This window comes from Anarrhichthys ocellatus, unplaced genomic scaffold (assembly GCF_004355925.1).
Source record: "Anarrhichthys ocellatus isolate YVR2014 unplaced genomic scaffold, GSC_Weel_1.0 scaffold53, whole genome shotgun sequence".
NCBI classification, from domain to species: domain Eukaryota; kingdom Metazoa; phylum Chordata; class Actinopteri; order Perciformes; family Anarhichadidae; genus Anarrhichthys; species Anarrhichthys ocellatus.
The window spans coordinates 1,538,095-1,557,655 of NW_022280083.1; the positions used below are offsets into that span (position 1 = coordinate 1,538,095).

General features: G+C 42.9%; 2 protein-coding genes across 2 annotated transcripts in view; both read right to left on the bottom strand.

Annotated features, from left to right (window-relative positions):
- Positions 1–4,861, bottom strand: part of bmp3 (bone morphogenetic protein 3) — a 16,871-nt gene extending 12,010 nt beyond the window's left edge. Inside the window, exon 1 of the mRNA XM_031870567.1 lies at positions 4,799–4,861. The gene's annotated coding sequence lies outside the window, so the exon portion shown is untranslated. The remainder of the gene's footprint in view (positions 1–4,798) is intronic.
- cfap299 (cilia and flagella associated protein 299) overlaps positions 7–19,561 on the bottom strand; it is a 74,144-nt gene continuing 54,589 nt past the window's right edge. Inside the window, exons 4-6 of the mRNA XM_031870568.1 lie at positions 16,287–16,429; positions 4,799–4,928; positions 7–1,543 (exon numbers count right to left, since the gene is read on the bottom strand). Of these exons, the coding sequence (XP_031726428.1) occupies positions 1,451–1,543; positions 4,799–4,928; positions 16,287–16,429 (366 nt within the window). The 3' untranslated portion in view covers positions 7–1,450. The remainder of the gene's footprint in view (positions 1,544–4,798; positions 4,929–16,286; positions 16,430–19,561) is intronic.

Below are 19,561 nucleotides of genomic sequence, written 5' to 3' on the forward strand. Positions count from 1 at the left end.
AAGAGGCTGTCACATGATGCCATTGACTTGGACTCATTGGGAAAGAGACCTTTTTAAATCATCGGATCATTTCTTTTGAGGTAAATCGTCTTCCCAGTCGAACACATGAATAGTCCTTATTTAAAATCATAAAGTGCTGAAAAGTTTTAAAATGCACAATAGATGAATCCAGAGTTATTTTCTTTCCTACGTTCATGTGACAGAGAACGAGGGCTGAGGAGGCGGGGTTAAAGGAAATGCTTTTTTTGCTTCATGCACCACTGAGCAACTTTCATGGACTGAACGGGACCCCCGCCTCCCCCTTGTGGAACCATAACTCTGGCTTTAGTTTGGATTAAACAAACGAGATATAACATGCTAGTTATTGAGCTGGAGAGGTGCTGGTGGGCATTCCCCCCTGTTTCAAGTCTTTATGCTAAGCTAAGCTAACCAGCTTCTGGCTGTAGTTCCATATTTCCCACACAGACGTGAGAGAGGTCTCTTCTCACCCAACTGTCAGAAAGAACATGTCAAACTATTCTTTAAAAGACTATTGTTTGTGTTGTTCTTCATGCCATTTTGGTAAGTAATATAACTGTACATCCGTGCAGGACTTTGTTTTGGGGAAGCAATTAAAAGAATGGGGAAAGTGCATTGCTGTATGTATAGAAATGGACCCTGTGCTCATTGGTTAGAACTGTACACAGATGCCCCTGTATTTGTTTTCTCATAGACGGACATAACATTACTTGAGGTGGGGCTGATTTTTACCATGAGCTTCAATAACAAAAACATGTGAATCCAGAAATGGAAAGGGAGAAAGGTTACTCGAAGTCTTCTGCACCTCCTAAATAACTCCTAAAGCAGGTTGTTTGCAGAGTTGTCTTCCATCAAAAGAAAATGCCATATAGTGAATGACTAATATGTAAATGACAGAGCACTTTGATGTCCTGTAAAGTGTGTCTTACATCTGGGAACATGCGGAATGCTTTAAGCCCATTACCCATTCTTCCAGTTGGAGCTACCGCAGCCTGGGGGAGGACATAAAAGCAACCCCCGTCATCTTTCAAAGCTCTTTCGCCTTTAATTTGTTTAGACAAACAGCCAGAAACAAGCCAGGCCAAATGATGGGACGACCCCGAGCAGGTTACCATTCCTTCAGGGAGCGCCAAAGAAACAGAGCCGAACTGGGTCTTCACTATATGGAACATAGAAGAATTTAAGGCCCAAAAAAAAACTAGCATGAAATTTCAGGTTATTTGCAAAGTTGTCCTAGTAGTCCATCCACTTGTTCCCTTGAGAACTCTCAGTTTAAATCCACTGCAGCACCTCCACCCAGATGGCTTGCATGATATGAGGGCAACAGATTGCAAATGACGGTGCAACTACAGCAGCTCAGTCAAATTAGAGGGTTCCAGAGCTCTCCAATATGTGCCATATGTACGAATGTGTCGGCAACGGCCTCTGAAGCTTAGACAGTCCTAACGTTGTGGTCGTAGATGACGGCATGGATGTAGAGGTCCGACTGTAGGAAGGTCCTGTTGGAGTCCTCACCCGGACCAGACTGGAACCCAGCACAGAGAGTTAGAGCAGTTAGAGGAGGGCTTGTTTGGACAGCGTTATCTACAGTCTATAAAGTGAATTTCCACCTTGTTTCATTCACATATAGCAGCCGTCTGTGTTTAGTGTGCCTGAATGTGTGTTTATGTGACAGTTTGGACTTGGACTGATCTCAAAATGTAACAACAAGTCAAGTCCTTTCTCTTACGTTTCTTTAATGGAACACGTTTGCTGTGGACGCAGCTATTCCCAGCACCTCTTGTGCCTTTCCATTGACTTTATATACATCTGTACCCTCTTCTAAAATTTGCTTCACTGTCAGTCTAAACACACAGTGACATGTGAGGTTTTTAAACCAGCATTGAGCTATTTTGGACTTCTTGGGGGCAGAGACTCTCCCGAATATACCGCTGGCTTTTCAACATGTTAGCAGATACTCTACTTAAAGCTGAAACATGCTTCTCTGGGCCGCACAGAGATGAACGTCACCGAGGGTGGTCCAGAGACATTTAACATTTCCAATCAGCTCGCTTGAGGCAAAGGTCCGCACAATGTATTGTTGAGATTTGGGAGTTGTGCACGTCGACTCCTCTGCAACCTGCCGTTACCCACAACACCCTTCTCTACAATTGTTTTCAAATCTTCAGAAATGCATTATTCCACTTTTAGTTGCTAGATATTCCACCTCTAAACAAGCTAGTTGCTAACTTTTTCTGTGTGCCATTTAGTGCCGAGCAGGTAGTCTGAATCTGAGCTTGTTTACTGAAAATAGCCATATGTCGTCCTGTATTTATTTGACTGATCCACCAATGGTCTCTTCTACTTTCTCGCTCTTATTACTATACGTCAGTTTCTTTGACAGTCTAAATAATGGCGCAGCGGGTTTACGTTGGAGTTAGTTGAAAGATCGGTGTGTCTCATACGAATAAAGGGTGCCTTGTGTGTCGGTATCACGACGCCAAGCACCATTGCCAAGTGTTGGTTTGGCGCCCTGAGAGTGAGAACAAGCTGCAATTTTAATATAAAAAAATATCTCTTAATGGCGGTTTGAAATGTGAAAGCTGCCATAGATAAAGTCGTTAGTTATTAAACAAAACCTCAGATATCCAGAACACATCTCTTTAGAAATATATTAAACGGGGAGGCCAAGTGCAACATTATTTGACAGTGACTGTAATTGTTCATTTTCCAAGATGTTTTGTGTTACCCGGGATGTCAAATGTGACACAGCCCCACCGCTAAGATGTGAAGCCACTACCGGCTGGGAACATTTATTCAAGGCTAAGTGTGTCAAAAGCTTCTAGTGGGAGTGGATCCATAGACAACCATTACACTCAATTTACACTTTTAACTCAAACACACTTGTGGGTGTCCTGATAAGTGAGGCGGTCTTCCTTCGCGAGTTCAAAAGAGCATCAATTAAAAAATAGGCCAATAAAAAACAACTTCATAGACACATTAGGGGAAATGCTGGTTAAACTAAATGATAAGCAAACTGTTTTTACAGAAACTAAAACGTGTAATTAACACTCGCCATCCAAGCGACTTAAAAACTAGATTGAATCAAGACATGGTCATAACAGAAATATGACAACCCCTCCAACCCCCAACCCACTCTCTGGCTGGGATAGAAGAAGCGGTCATGGTATGACAATGGCAGAAAAACAAACAAACCACCCAAAATGAGTTGATGCGAGCCTTGATTTTGGAAGGTTCCGCTGCGGATCTGTGGTCACATGAGCAGCTAGTGAGCTCATGGTGGGTTTGAAAGCCGGATGGTTCTGTGCTGCTCCATGCCGAGCCCAATCTGGGCTGATCTGAGCAGGGTTCTGGGCACACGGGTGGTTTGCTGTGTCTGGCTTCCTATGCCTTCTCTTGTGTTTTTAATAGACAGCCTGGTCGGGGCGGTGCTCGACCGCAGCTAGAACACTGTGCTGCCATTTTGGCGCTTGGCCTCAAAAACGCAGTCCCCACAGCTCTGTCTGCAATTTCAAAATAGTTCAGCCCCACACCAACTACTTCCCTACCCCCCAGCAAAGAGGGGGGGGGGGGGGGAATAAAAACCAGTCTGTCAGTCGTTATTCTTCCAGGGCTCCTGTCAGACTGTTGAGTGTGGAGGAAGCACCTGTCTCGACCCCTTGATCCTCTGTTCTTTGTGCAGGTGGAAAGCAAATATCTTTCCCTCCCACTGATTTCTTTCCTTATCTCAGTTTCTCCGACTGATTCTCTTATACACCATTAGAAATAAGGGTTCCAAACGGGTTCTTCCTCAAGGGCTGAAGCCCTAGCCAGAACTTTTTTTTTTAAGAAAGTGTTTTTAAAGGGCTCTTTGTTTGACTAAAAGTTCAATTAAGAACCATTTCTATCTAAATAACTCTTTTTGGAAGATACAGTTCTCCAAGGATTGTTGTAAACATGGGTCTTAAAAGAGAATGCCCACCATCCAGCCAACACAAACCCCACAACTGTGATTGTGAACCAGGATTGTTGTGGGCTGGCCCTGTAGGGTCCGGGATGAAACTCTTGGAATTTAAAAGAGTTCTCGGTAGAAATGCCCTGAGTGGGTTCTAGATGAATGAACTCAATATATAAAATACAAAAGGGTTCTTGTTAGCACTCTTAGAAGGTGTAAAGATCCTGGATAAAACCACCATAGAAGGGTTCCCTGAAGAATCTCCTAGGGGGATCTGGGTGGAACCTTTCCAATATGGTTCTAGGTAGAATTAATGTTGGGTTTTAGGTGGAACCCCCTGAAAGGGTTCCAGGTGGAAACTTTTCAAAAGGTTACCAAAAAGGGTTCTCTTATGACGACAAGCCAAAAAACCCTCTATGGTTCTAGTTAGCTCCTTTATTTCTCAGAGTTTGGGTTCCCTCTGTCTGATGTCTGAGGTTAATTAAGACTCGCTAAAAACTAAGCAGTTGGTAAAGTTGTCAGGGAGGTGAAAAATAACTTAATATTTTTGCATTTGATAGTTAAAACATTAAACATTGTAACAAAAAGTATGGACACTGAATGCAACAAAAGAAAAACAGGATGTTGTGGGTACTTGGCAAGTCACCTGAACCACATAGACAACTAAATGAGTTTTTAAAGAAGTCCCTGGTGCCAAAGAAAAGGCTTTGAACAGAGTTTTAAGCCCCATAGCCTTGTTTCTGTCCTGGGACATTTTTACAGCCGTGGAACAGGTGAACTGATCTAATTAACAACGCCATTTGTCTCCCTGGGGCTCAGAAACAAAGCAGGACAACAACAACCTACCAACGGGTCCACATTCAGGATCTTTTTGTCCCTCTTGTTCTTGAAGAGAAGGCCGTTAGGGTCATCGTAAATCACCTCAAAGTTTGGGCTCGAGTTGGACGCGGACACCTGTGTCCTCCAGTTGTAGTAGCTGTGTAGAGAAGGTAACAGTAAATGTTAGATGACTGAGTTGAAGACATTTCTGATGCATAAATGTGGTTTCAAACAGTGAGGGGGTTACTCAATGCAGTGGGACAGTGGAAGCCATCCCTCTCTCTCACTTTTAGGAGCAAAGTTGTTTGGGAAGAGTTATTTAGAAAGATTACATTTAGCCGTTTTTAAAACTGCTGCAAGTATAGAAAGGTAACTACATGACACACAGCAGTTTTGTGGTTTGTTTTTGCTTTTGTGGGCCCACACAGGCACGTTGCTTCACAGAAACACATTTTAAAAACCCATGTATTTCAATGAAAGGATGCCTGCCACCAACAGCATTCAGGCAGGGTGGTGACATGCTTATACTTTTTGTTGAAAAGTTTAAAACAGGTCAACTTTGAATGAGACAACTGTGAACCAGGAACACAAATCTGTATTACCGCTTACTTTGCACTCTGTTTATCCCCAGTAACAGCTGTCAGGTTGTCATTGGCAATAATTTAGAGAAATTGACAGAAAAATTGACAGAAGCATCAAGAGCTTTCTTTTAGGTTGGTCTGTGATCGGCCTGTCCCATCGCTGCAACATAAGACAGAGTGGAACGATCCCAGTGTGTCGACGGTTGACGCTCGGTCTGCAAGGTTTCAGATCAAGATGTTTTGAATGTGATCTCTCTTCTCAAGTTAAAAGAAAACTTGGTAATAATACATCTGTTTTGCATGAAGAAGAAAAGACAGATGCTCAGTGGTAGTGGTGCATGCTACCTGAACATTTGGCATTCTGCTTTTCCGAAACATTTTCCTTTTATAGGCTCAGAGAGCAGGAGGCTTTAAAACAACACACAAGCACCATACTGAGGTCACGACTTTGCATGTTTCACGGAAGAAAGAAAACTTCACGGATTACAGAGCATTACACAGCCATTGTTATCATATCAATATTCAACAGCAGGTCATGAAAGATCTTTGCTTCGCGGAAAAGAAAGGAAAAGCAACCGGCCGAGTCAAGTATCTTTTGTGAGAGAGGCCGAAGGTAGAAGTCTGTTTCCAATTTGATTGTGAGAGCGCTGTGTTGGAAAAGGCCGAGCATTAGAGCAAAGCTGTGGCTAATAAGCAATTGAAACCAAAGAAAGGGTTGAATTCCAAAATAAATGACCGATTAATTTACAGCATCCGATTGGAGCACGCTCTGCTTTCAGAGTTTCTGTTATTTTTGATACAGCAGAGCAATAGTGTGACAGAGCAAAACTATTGGACCTTCAGGTTACATTAATACAGTTAGCATGTGCATCAATTTGAGGATGTGATTTATTAACATGTGCTATATTACTCAATTAGGGAGCACTTATCCCTGTCACGGCATTGATCAAGTAAAGCTTCTTCAGCAGTTTGGTGTTTGTTGAAGAAAAGAAAAACATCCATAGCAGCTTGATTTGTTTCTAGCCACTAAATTGGCGGATCTTCTCTCATTGTTGATGTGAACTATGAGGTAGTGTTGAATACTATATTGCTCCCATGGTAAGTTTGGATTCAGCACAACCTTTCATCTGGGAGGAACCAGGCATGGAAACCAAGGACACAAGTCTTTGGTTAAACTTTGTTGAAAAATGCAAAATCTATTTTAAACTAGAGACCATCTTGCGATGGGGTCAAATCAGCCGCACCACCAAATCAGGCTATAGACGTAAAGTAGGGTGGTCAATGGGTTCTTATTGTCTTCTTACGCCCTTGTTCAGACCACAAGCATATTGGAACTGGGCCTGCATTTTGATCTCAACAACACACCTGTAAAGTCTCGTGACTGCATTTTGTGACACTGTCGCGGCGACAAAATCTGTCCCCAGACAAACGGAGAGAAATATAATTATAACCATCTGGCTAAGTACTCAAAACCGCCTCTGTGGTAGTTCCTGCTACAGTAAGTGTCTGCAGGACCACATTTTGCTATGATGACACACACCAAGACTCACAAGGTGAAAACAATAAGACAGCAATGGGCCAGATTGAGCTTTAGTGCCCCATCTGTTTTTAATTCATCAGATTCATTCTGCATGTGTCAAACCACTTTTTCTTTGTATTGTCCAAATTGTTATTGTTCTGCTATTGTTCTGGAATGTTTTTTTTTTTTGGTGAAGCACTATGATAGTAGTAACACAACTCCACATGTCACACTCTGAGGTGCTGAAGGTTGCTCAAGCGGGCCTCGGCTGTTCCCCAGTAGCAGTTTGTGGTCCAAGAACAAAGTTGGACCTCAGGGAGGAAGCTCAGTGTAAATCTGGGAAGAGGAACGCTATGTTGGGGAGCTGAGAGGGCCAAAGCTGCAACAGCAAGTTGTAAATATGGGACCATAACATAATGGAGAGGTGCCAGCATGCTGCAGGTTATATTTCCCTTGCTGTGATGCTTTACTGGAGCCAATACATGATGAACAGCAGGTATAAAGTATTAATGACCCACTCGATGTAAAATACAACTCAAAATCTTTTCATTTACAACGAGGGACCTGTGCGATCTTTGAAATATTTTGGTTGTTTGGCCGGTGTCGAGATGTTTTCTGCAGGATCTGTTTCAGAGGTGATCTCTGGTGGCACATAAAATCCAGGTTTGCAAACAGCCATTTGCATTTGAGCCATAAAAATGTTCGGACTGCAACATATTAAGCATGCTCGCTACAAATTATGAGCAAACATATAGTACGAGCAATATAAAACCTTACCCATGTGGCCTTCCCAAAACCCACAAACCCCCGATGCAATTTTGGGAAATGTAAATACATATATTTCAGCTTTTTTGAATAGCTATGAATATTTCATACTCCCTAAGACAGTTATGTTATCCACATCGCCCCCTGCCCAAGGCAGGTTTGTCCTCACCATCGCCATTGGCCACTAAGGTCTTGCCCCCCCCCCCCCTTCTTGCCACTTTTAGCTCCAGCTGGTTGACATAAAGCACATCACCTGCCACACTGCCAGTGCGGGAGAGTCACCGGTCACTCTGGTATACTGCAAAATACAGAGGGTTTTCCCTGGCGTCGATAAGCTCAATCAGCATTGTGTGAGCTTGTTTGGAAAGAGCTTAAAATGTAACACACGTTCATTTATATGCAAAAGTTACGCACTCCAGCTTTAAGGCTCGAGTCAGCCTTGAAATACTTGACACCTTCTCCGAAACACTTGAGAATTGACTTTAACGTGACACTAAATTAGGAATTGTCTCAAATGACTTGAGACTTGACTTGAACTTGTGTCGACCGGCGTGACTTAAGACTTGGTTTGGTCTTGATGGACTTTAACGTAGGACTCGACTTAGAAATGTTTCAAATGACTCAAGACTTCACTTGGATACTTGTCTTGATGGACTTTAACGTAGGACTTGGCTCAATTGACTCGACTTGAGACTTGACTCAGAATTGTCTTGATCGACTTTGACTTCTCTTGGACTTGAGACTTGATTTGGACTTGGCTCAAATGACTTGAACTTGGCTGACATCACAATATCTAACGACAGTGTGGTAGAGACAAACATTGACTGTGTTAGTAGATCTTATCAATGTTGTTCACTTCTAGTAGACTCAAACGAGACACCCGATACCATCTGATGTCTCAGACGTCAACCATCTCCTGCCAGCTTTGGAAGTTATCTGCCCCTCCAGTAAAGCACTGGAACACTGGAGCCCCTGAACATTCCAAACTGTGTGGGGAAATACACTGATGCATAAAATTATAAGGTATGATCGGACAAGAGGTCTGGCATTTGTTTTCAAGATGCCAACAGAGCTGCGTAAAGCAGGTTCAGAATAGACTGCTGCAATGCCCCAATCATGAAATACAAATTGAGGTTTTTCCCTTAAAGCTCGGAGGAAAATTACATTGTCTGAGACTTCCTTTCAGACACATGCAGACTTCTTCTCTTTGTAAATTAGACCGGACAGCGTTTCAGTGCCTATTTATACCGAATCGCCATACAACAATTAACATTTCTTTGGTCGACCACTTTTACTCCACGGTGAACCGCTTACTTTTGCAAGAGAAATGGGACAGATGTGAGATATTTTAACACTGAACATGAAAAAGACTGACGAAAGCGTAAGAAAAAAAAAGAAGGTTTTGAAGCAATGCCGAGAATTTCGTTCATACGTTACTTGGATGTGTTTATTGGACCCACCTCCCTCGCTGTCCCATATGAACTGTCACCGGGGCAACTAACTGCACGGTCGTTGCACACTTGGTCACAAAGAGCGCTCCAGCAGCTGGATGGCACCACACCCAGACACATGGACCAGTAAAAGTGTGAGAACCTGGATTTGGTGGAAACAATGACGGTGCTCTCCGCACCGGTTCCTGGTTCCCTATGCATTCACCACGGCTGTTTGACACGTGCACCGTGTCCTTTCACTTTCCATAGTTACCGTGCTTAGCTCTATTGTTATCTCCAGGCGGTCATTTTCCAGGGTAACGTCAACAGTCTCATTATAGGGCTCAGAGGAGCTGGACTCTCCGCGCTGGATGATATATATCATAAAAGAGCAAATACCTTGCATGTGCATTCGTTCAGCTGAAGTGGCTGAAGAACACACGTCCAGTAACTGTTTCTGAACATAATGTTTCCAATGTAAATCACAAAAAAGGCCTCTGCAGTGTTGAGAGGCAGGAGTGAAACAAGTTGAATTTACTGTAACGCCTCAGAGTCATGGGTCTGATCCAATGACAAATCACGGATAGCCCTTGTCCAGTTGGCAACACCATCAACTAATTTATATCCAACCACCGACCAACACACACCTTTGTTCTCTTATTATTTTTGGTTTCATGGTTTCTAGGAATTTGTTACATTTTATTTTAAACATTCAAATACAAGTGAAGTGCGTCCGTCTGTATGGTTATGAAAATGGTGAGATTTGGTGCTTATGAGCTTGTGTTCTTATGTTGTCGTCCCCTTCATTGTTGAAAAGATTAAACGATCAGAGGAAATCAGATTCAGGTAGGAAATGACAGAAATGTTTTACTGAATATCAAATATAAATGAATAAATAATGCAAAAATCAGACTGGAAAAATAACATTTGCAGTGCAAACACTTGCGTATTTACTTTTACTTACAATATTTTACAATCAATTAATCGTTGAACTGGTTTAATCACACAAAATACCAAAGAGTCTGTGGTTCCAGTTCTTTAATGTGAGGATTTGCTGCTTCTTTTTACTTCAAATCCTTGTAAAGTGAATACCTTTGGATTGTAGACTGTTGGTCGGACAAAAGAACATTTGAAGTTGTCACCTTGGCCTCCAGGAACTCGTTATGAACGTTCTTCACTGTCGTTTAGATTTCTCATAGATTAATCGAGCAATCAAAAGAATAACAAAAAGATTTTCCACATTATAAACTGGGTATTTTTGGGAGAAAAATTGGGTACAAACCAAAAATGCACAATATAGACCTTCAACCTATTACCATGCTGCATATTGTGTATAATTATACAGTACATTTAGGCCAATGCAGGTTAGGGTTTCATTTCTACGTTAACGATCCTAAAATACACACAAGCTGCTTATTTTGAGTGAAGTAGACCGTACGCTCATATCATATTTTAAGATGTTTCAGTTGGCCATTGGGTCTTCCATCAGATCCAAACACACACACACACACACACACACACACACACACACACACACACACACGAGCCAGAGCCATTACATAATATATATAACCCCATATTCCATTTGGCTGGAGCTCAAGAGGCTAATAGGGAGGTGAGGGGTCAACCTCTGTTTGTAAAATAAAAATAAAATGGTCCAATACCTTCACTCATATTTATTCATTTTACCGTTCTTCTTTAAATAGGTGACATACAGACTTTATTTCACAAGATAAATTGATGAATTGCTCAGCCAACGTGGACAGAGAAGCCCGTCACACTTGGCAGGAGGTCTGTGATGATCAGATACTGCTGGTGGAACACCGAGTTAATCCATCAAGCACAGTCCAAACAGCATCAGCACTGAGAACAAACAGCCTGACTGGATTCAACCCCGAGATTTCCAGCCAACCAAGTATGTGTGCGCCATGTGCGAAGATCAACGCACGCGACACGGAATGTTCCGGCCTACCAGCAAATATTTACCGAGCTGGCAAACTCCACTACGATGGAATATCACCATTACAGCCCGGACACAATGCCTCAGGCCGAGCCGCCGAATCACCTTTTTCGGATCTGAAACAGCTTCTCTTTTGTATTAAAAGTTAATAAAATAGGACAGCAGTGCAAATATTTTCGCAGCGGAAAATAAAGCCAGACACACAGGTGCATTGCAGAGGCCGAGCGTGGAGGCAATATGGCTTTGGCTTCGGAGGAGGCATGCGCTGTGTTGCAAGCGAGCGGATCCTTCAAGTTCAAGCTTTCAGTCCATCGCCAAATGCACGCAGGGCAGAGGGAGTGTGCAGGAAAGCTTCATATGATCAGCGTGTCAAAAAGTTGTTTAAATTAGAACACTTCCTTGAATAATAAATGTTTTTGATTGCTCAGAGGACCTATGTATTTGTATAACGTAGTTAAGAGGATACAGAAAACTCAATGAGACTAAACAATTTAAAGAGGAAAATAATCAATTAGGACTTCCATATATGTCAGATGTTGCCCAGCCTCTTAAAAAATAAGTCTACTAAACAGAGAGACTGCAGAGGGAGAGAGATAGAGAGAGGAAGGAGGGGAACAGCCAGAGTGCATAAACAGATGGTCACTTTGCTGGGGGAACATTAAATAGACATCAGAGATGCTGTAGGCACATCTGGAGTGGCAGGAAGCTGGTGAACGGAGCTGCAGATCTGTGGGATAATTAGATGAGGGTTAGGACTTTAGTGTGTGCATATGTGAGTGTGTGTGTGTGTGTGTGTGTGTGCATGTTGGAAGCTCAGTAAAAAGTATTGGAGACAAAAATGTAATAAAGATTTAACCTTTAAACACTTGATATGTTATAATTTAAGCAGTTTATTTACCCTAAATGTGATATTAGTTAAAGTTTAATTAAAGGCTTCACTCAGTTTGCCCTGAAGGTGAAGTTGCTAAATTCAATATTCATAACATTAACAAAGCAGCAAACAACTATTGTCTATGTAAGATATCGTGGAGTATTTCGTACCTCAGCAGAGAATGAAGACACTCTACATCTGTGTGTGTTGTAATCCGAGCTTCTCTGTGCTTTGTTTACATAGCCGGGCCGCGCATGCATGTGAGTAGTGCATGTGAGTCGGCGTGCTCACGGTCGCTGCTCAGTACTGTTCTCATACGGCGGTTACAGCTGATAAAGGCGCCCCAATCTACAGCTTCGTTGCAGAAGTGTAACGCCACCACCCTCCGGTTGCCCCTGAGGTAAACACTGCCTGCTCCGCCGCGTGGGAGGACAATCTCTCAATCAAAGCTACGCTCTGAATTTAGAATTCAGCACCTTTAAATATGGCTGGGTATCTGTTCTCAATACCTTAAAGGTATCAACCGAAATCAATCAGGACAGCGTATTCTCGAAAACTTCTCCAGTCAAACCAGCAGCAATCAACCCTTTTTGTGCCCAGATCTAGAAAAAAAGTGACTATTTGTAATTGTACTATATTGGGATCAGTTGCACTAAGGTACTGGTATTGGTACTGGCACCACAGTTGTTTAAATTATACCCAACTAAAACTTTAAAGGAACTTTAACAGACCAGATTCACATGTGCATCTGCAAGTTATTGTCTTTTAGAGGCAGTCACATAAAGTCTTATGAAGCTACAGTCATTCATATCTTTGAAATATATTTTTTATGTCAATTATCTCCACGTATCAGTATTTACAAAATATTGTCATGAAAAGCTAAGTTCTAGTCCTATTATTACCAATTATTGCTTCTTTTGTGGTGTGGTTTTGTGTTATTAGCAGCTTCTTCGCTGTAAACTTGCTACAGATGCAACAAAGAAAACGCTTTACTTAAACCAGGTTTCCCAGGAGGTCAGAGGATTAAAACATATGCTTTTACAAATGATGTTGATATGTCCCACCCACCCGGTGGGCCTGCTAGAATAAATCAAGCCCAGCGTTCTACTGACTTTTGCTCCCATAGAGTCAATGCAAAGATCCTGGAGGTGACTGAGAACATGATGTAAAAACTGAAATATGTAAAAATCTAAATATAGAAGTGAGTGCAACTGTCTCAGACTCAACCTGGTTAAACGACACAAGCACAGAAGTCCATTAAGGACAAAAGTCTGAAGGAAGCTGTAGTTCCTATTTTTGCAACCTACGTAAAATCGCAACAAACTGAATTTTGATATGGTCAAAAAGTACACATGTATTTTTAAGTTGGAGTCAGATTAAGGTAGAAAATAATGGAGGGAAAATGATCAAAAAAATCTTCTGCACATTATCCTGTCCTGAACTTAAAAAGGGAATGAATTAAAACGTCAATCAGTCAAAGGAAGAAAGCTTGATGTGTTTAGTCTTCAGCATCCAGTTTGTGCTTTTCTCATTTTGCAAAAGGCTTTCAAGTCAATTACAGAAAGTTGGAAAGTAAAGATTGGTTTTCCTCACCATAACGCTGGAGCAGAGGCATGTTTTACATTTTACATTATCAACATTTCCCTCCGAACTAAGTTCTACCTCTTGTCTTTTCCATTTACATAATTTGCTCCGGGGGGATACTTTGCTCTCCTGCTCTTTTTTTCCTCCTACCCCCCTTGAGACATTGCAGACTGTGGACGTGAACCTAGCCACCCTTCCTCGCTGGAGGTGGAGGCCGGAGCTGGCGCTGGTGTCGCTGCTCTGTGTTCTTTGTGGCCGTGGAGGAGGAGGAGGGACAGGATTCAGAGTCCTGCGGTGGGAGGTTTAGTGCACTGAGTGGGCAGCAGCTCCAGCATCTGCTCCCTCTTAGCGGCAACCACACTGGGTGTTATTGTTCCCGACAGAGATGAAAAAAGAGAGAGAGGGTGTGTGTGTGGGGGGGGAGGGGGGGTTGAGAAGGGGAGAGGTAGCACAGCATGGAAGGTTAGAAAAGTTGAAAATGAAGACAGAGAGATGCGCAAATCCCGGCAGAGTTTAGTGTGTGAATAAAGAGACAGAGAGAGGGAGTGTGAAGTCAGATGGAGGGAGACCCGTGTGGGGGGGAGCCTCATAAAAGCATCATTAGTTAGTCGGCTGTACCTCCAGGCATGCTCGCCCAATGACTCACACCGACGGCCGGTTAGGGCTTCCACTTGGCGGAGAGGAGGCCGAGTTCAAGGCCACAAGCGGGGTTTGTGTGTCAGGACACATGGTTGAGAAATGGATAAATAAAAACAATAAAGCTTTGCATGTCTGACACTTTGGTTACAAAGAAAGGGAAAACCACTTCCACAAATAAAAACTGTTGTCCTGCTAATGCTGAAGTAAAACAAGCTGGTCTCATCCAGCATTCGGAGCTATACCTACGGATAATAACGTGCCGTGTGTTTTCCAAAACATAACTAAGTAGTTTAGTTGCCTAAACCTAACTGAGCGGTTTTCTGTGAAGACGGAAAATGTATTTTGAAAAGACTGCATGCATGGAAAGAGCAGAAACTGACACGTGTTTCTGAGGTGTACCTTTTCATAGGATATCATATGAACTGTTGTATGAGGATACGTTGCAGTAGTTGCAGGTATGCTCTGTATAAATGAGATATTATGGTCTAGCTGTGGATTTGTGTACAACCTATTGTAATGTTCGCCCTAATGGCCTCTGTTGTAAAGCGTGACTCGGCCGTGATTTACGCTGGAGAGTAAAAGCTGAAGTCCTACCAAACAGGAATGATGGTGGAGGAAAGACAAAAGACCTAATTTACTTGAGAAGGACATGAGAGAGCATGTTCTGCCCAGTGTCAGCGAGGTTACACAGGGTGCGTGTCATTTGGCTGAACCCTGAAAACAACCATGTATTACTCACTCTCATTACTCCCCTCGTCTAGTCGTGTTGGTCTTCATGGGATTTTTCGCACGTATCTGAAATGTTGATAATATGTTACTATGCACGAGCATGTGGAATGTGGGAATGGTTTTGGCTCCGGTAATTTGCTGACAGCTCTCTATGTACAGGCGGAGCTCTCCGGATAGACAATGAATTAGAAAGAGGGACTAGAGTTTTAGCTTACACCTGTAAGGTCAGCAGTTCACTTGTGGCTTGGCCTGGAGTTGTGCGACTGGCAGCGATGCGTGTAGTTGTTCAACATGCAGTACGGGATGTATCTTGGCTGAATGTGCTGGTTTAAAGCACCTGAAAACTTTCTTTTTTTTAACAGCAGCAATGTGTAGATTTATTTATGGGATTATAGCATTTATTCCACTAGTATAAGTGTCTTTTTAGACACTGCGACTTTCAAGAATATTCAAATTCTAGTGGCCTTCTCCACCGAGTCCTAACAGCAAGTGAGTTTATACTTTTTAACAGAAAACACATTTTATATTTTGTGATATTTAGGCTAATGCGAGTAGGAAGCTTTCAGCTCGATGGCCATCTCCGTCCAGTCAGCTGCCACCTTAATTAGGTTTTTCTAATGAAATGAGGAGTTATGGTAAATATAACTCTTATAATGTAACTTTAAGAATCAGCCATTTCCTGTCCACAGCGGTGCTTTCAAAGTGAGCGACAGGAAAAAGTAAAAATATGGCGTCTGACGAAAGTTCCACTCAAATCGCAGCGCCGCTCAAAACAAGCAAACAAACGGATTTGGTCGCTGACGCTCACTTGTGTCGCATTCATTTGGGACATGTTTTAAAGTATCAGTGGATTTCACACTGGCGTCTTCTGGCAAACCAACTGTCATTCTAACTCTGCATGGAAACATGGAAACACCCGTCAAGTGCTGCAACTAATAATCATTTTCATTATGGATTAATCTTTCTCGATCGACCCTTCGGCCTGCAAAGTGTCAGAGAATAGTGGAACATTGCCCTGAGTCCCAGGTATCGATGTGTCTAATCCTCATGGCCATACGATATATTACATTTATCTGTGATGACAAACTTACTGCACATTGAAAGGCGAGGACAATCTCACGGTTGAAGCCCGCCTGGGTCCTGACTCTGATTCATGTCTGTCAGACAGGTTCAGCACTTTGGCAGCTCTGCTCAGCTTTACTTCAGAAGTGTACATTTATTCCACATCTATGCTGAGGCCACGGAGGGCTGGTGCTATATATTTAACTACACCGGCCCTTTGCTCAGCTCCTTCCAAGCCTACATCGGTCTCTCACGTCAACCTGAGGCTTTAATCCTGCATAATAACATTTCCTTACCCTTCAAATCTTGTCAAAACCCACTCAAGTCACGGCCTCCCCAATCGACGTGGACATGTTACAATGGAAGGAGACTTACCATAAATCCGAGCGTCCTGGCATGAGCTTCTTCTTTCCGCTGAAGTATGGTTCAAAATCTTGGGTCTTGAGTCTGTGGGCGTAGTCTATATAGCCAGATACTTCCTGTCCAAGAGGATTATGATCCCTTATGAAAATGGCCGACTGTAAAAGAAAGAAGAGAGCGAAAAAGAAGGAAACCCTCTGCGTAAATAATCATGGTCATCAAGCTCCTCCTGAGTAAAAGCCAGGAGGGCCAATGTCACTTGTTAAAAGTGGACAGATAGAGGGGATCGGTTACAAATCATCCCACTTTGAAATACAAAAGCTCGTGTTATACGCTTCAAATCAGAAACGAATCCCACTAAAGTCGTCCTGCGACGGGCCCGGTGCTCGCCGAGGTGGGCCGTCTACAGAATATCCTGCTCCGATCAGTGCGTGGGACTCAGAGCTGAATCCTTCGACTTAGTCTCAGTTCCGTTCCAGCACACCTACAGTCCGGCCAAGAATGTAGCTTGGAATGACATGAAATGTGGAGTTAAAACGCTATAAGTTGTGTGAATAGTTAAGAACCTTTATGGGGTTAAAACAAATAAGGGGGGAAACTCAAGTAAAGACAAAAAGAGGGCCCCAAAGAGGATGTATGTAAATAAAGTTAACTTGATTAGAGTCGGAAAAAAGACAAATTCAATGTTTATTTAATTTTCAATATTTCTTTCTTTAAAAAGTTTGATGTTTTTAGTTTGTTTTAAAGAACATCATTTCCCACAATCCTGCTACCTATTTAATTATCGCCAGTTTGATGGACCAATCAATCCCACTGGCTGTAAGCAGCCTGGTCTCCTAAAGATTACGTTAGCATTAGATGAACCTGCATTGTGAGTGTTTTTTTTCTCCGGGATTACGTTTATATGTGACGAATCACAAACACATTTGATCAAAAGGAGGCCGGTGTTCGTGTCCCATGTAAAACTAAAAGTAACATACTTATTCTAATTTGTAAGAATTAATTAAACTGTAATTTCTGTTTGTAATTAATTCTTTTGTTGCCTCATCTGTGGTTTGCAGAAACGTACAAGGCCAACATTACTAGTTCTCCCTTTCAACAGTAAAACCACCCGAAAACCAGTGCCTTGATGTTGAGGTCTTCGAACCAGATCTGAAACGGACCCATATATCCAAAACCCAACATGAATAGAGGAATCTTTCTTTTTAAAGAAAATCTGGTCTAAAGTAGACCCGAGGACAATAGGACCCGATCCAAAATGCGGCCAACCTGAACCGACCCTCACAGAGATAAAACGCCAGCAGCATTATGTTCACCAATAACACCTGAAATTCACACTTTTTTATGTTGCAATGACTTGATGTACTACATGATCAGACTTGAGAGCAAGTCTGGTTGGGTATTAGCCTACTGACACTCAGACCCAAGACCTTGTTGAATGCACAGACTGTATTATAAGAAGTGCAAGTCGTCATCGTGACGTCACCCATTATTTTGTGGACTGATGTTTTGAAGCCTCGAGTTCAGTGATTTTGCTGTCGCCATCTTGGATTACGTCCGTCGCCATGTTTTTTTGCAACCAATGAACAGAAGTGACCATATTTGGAATGAGGAGGAGTGACGTAGAGACGCCTTATACGTCTCTAATAGAGACCTGTCAATCACTGTAGCCCCGCCCTAAAGCATCCCCTGCTTTATGGTCTGTTTGACTCTAAATGGACCATAAGTTACTAAATGAACATCATGCTGTATTGAAGAAGACTTGAAACTAGAGATTGAGACCATAAACTCATGTTTACAATGTTTACCGAGGTCTTCACTCGGCAAAACCGGAGGTTGCCACCTGGTTGAATGCCAAATTCTTTTCAATTTTATCGACAAAAAGGCACAGAGTATGAACACAACAGCCGAGAAAAGGAAACTTCTGGATGTGAGGGCGACAGGTTGGCTCTCTATCATCCAAACACTGATTTCTGATTAGAACTCTATGAGTAAGAAGAAAATAGTCCTTGGATACTCCAACCACATCAATCTAAAGACTTGTTCCTGTCTGCTTGTCAGGTCTTTGAAGTCAGGCCAAACCAGACATAACCTGGAAAAAAACCAACAAGAAAAGGATGACAAGTGGTTTTGTCACCGGATTCAGACAAAGCAAATGAAAGGCAAGTTGTCCAAATCCCCTCGGGTGACAGCAGAACATGAAATGATCTTTTCATGTTGATTCTGATGGTTCAGATAACACGTGATGACAATGGATGGGAAGAACTCCCAAACAGAGGACACACTCAAGTGTGAAGAGGTTGTTTTGTCTGCCTTCACAAAGATAAAAAAGAAGCCTTTCTGCCTCGCCTTGAGAAAAGCAGGACTCTTTTTGTCTCTGACTTGTCTTGTTTACTCTGAGCGTGAACGAGTCCCACTTGTGGGCCTACAGTAACACAGTAAGAGGAGCCAAGAGGAATACCTCGACTGGCGGTATCACATTTGTATAACTGTCAGGACGCGGGGCCATCTGTGGATCCCTTTACTAAAAAGGCGTGAGATAATTAGCGCTCCAGAACTCAGAAGAAAAGAGGGCTCCTTTCTCTCCGTCTCTCAAACGTTTAAAACAGATGCTATCAGGTTCACAGCTGGCTGCAGGCCTGGGCCAGATACCCTATCTACTGGCTTCTGTCCTCCTGCAGCCAGCCTTGAAAAGACATCATCAGGTGGACCTGGCAGAGTTAAGGAGGCGAGTAACATTTGGGTAGTGGCGATAAAAAATATCAGTTAAAATCATCCATGGAGGATATTTAAATCCTAAAGGTCTGTTTGCGAGTACAAACAGCAACATCTTACTTCAATACTTTCCCAAATGTGGGCCAATTATATAAAGATTGAAGTTACTACGAGGAACTTTCATTTTGTGTTGATAGTGGCGCTCCCTGTGGACTAAAGTGGTAGTATTTCAGATCACCAGAGTCCCTTGAGAAAACCTCTCAATTTACTGCAGCAGGGTCTGACAGTCTGCTCCTCTCAGTCCTAGTCCTGGTTCTCCCGTGCCTCCCTTCCCTCCAGCGGGTCCAGCAATACCTCCTGGGTCTCCAGCAGCGTGGTGTCGGTGTTGGCTCCCAGAGAGGAGAAGCTCTGCTCCTGGAGGAGGAGGAGGAGGAGGAGGAGGCGGCGCTGCTGCTGATGCCGGGAGCTGAGCTCTCCTCCTCCCTCTGGAGCTCCAGACTGCAGGTCCAAGGTTGCAGGTGAAGCCGTATCTGGGTCTGTCCACGGTGGAGCGGTCTCTGCTGGAGGATCTGGGT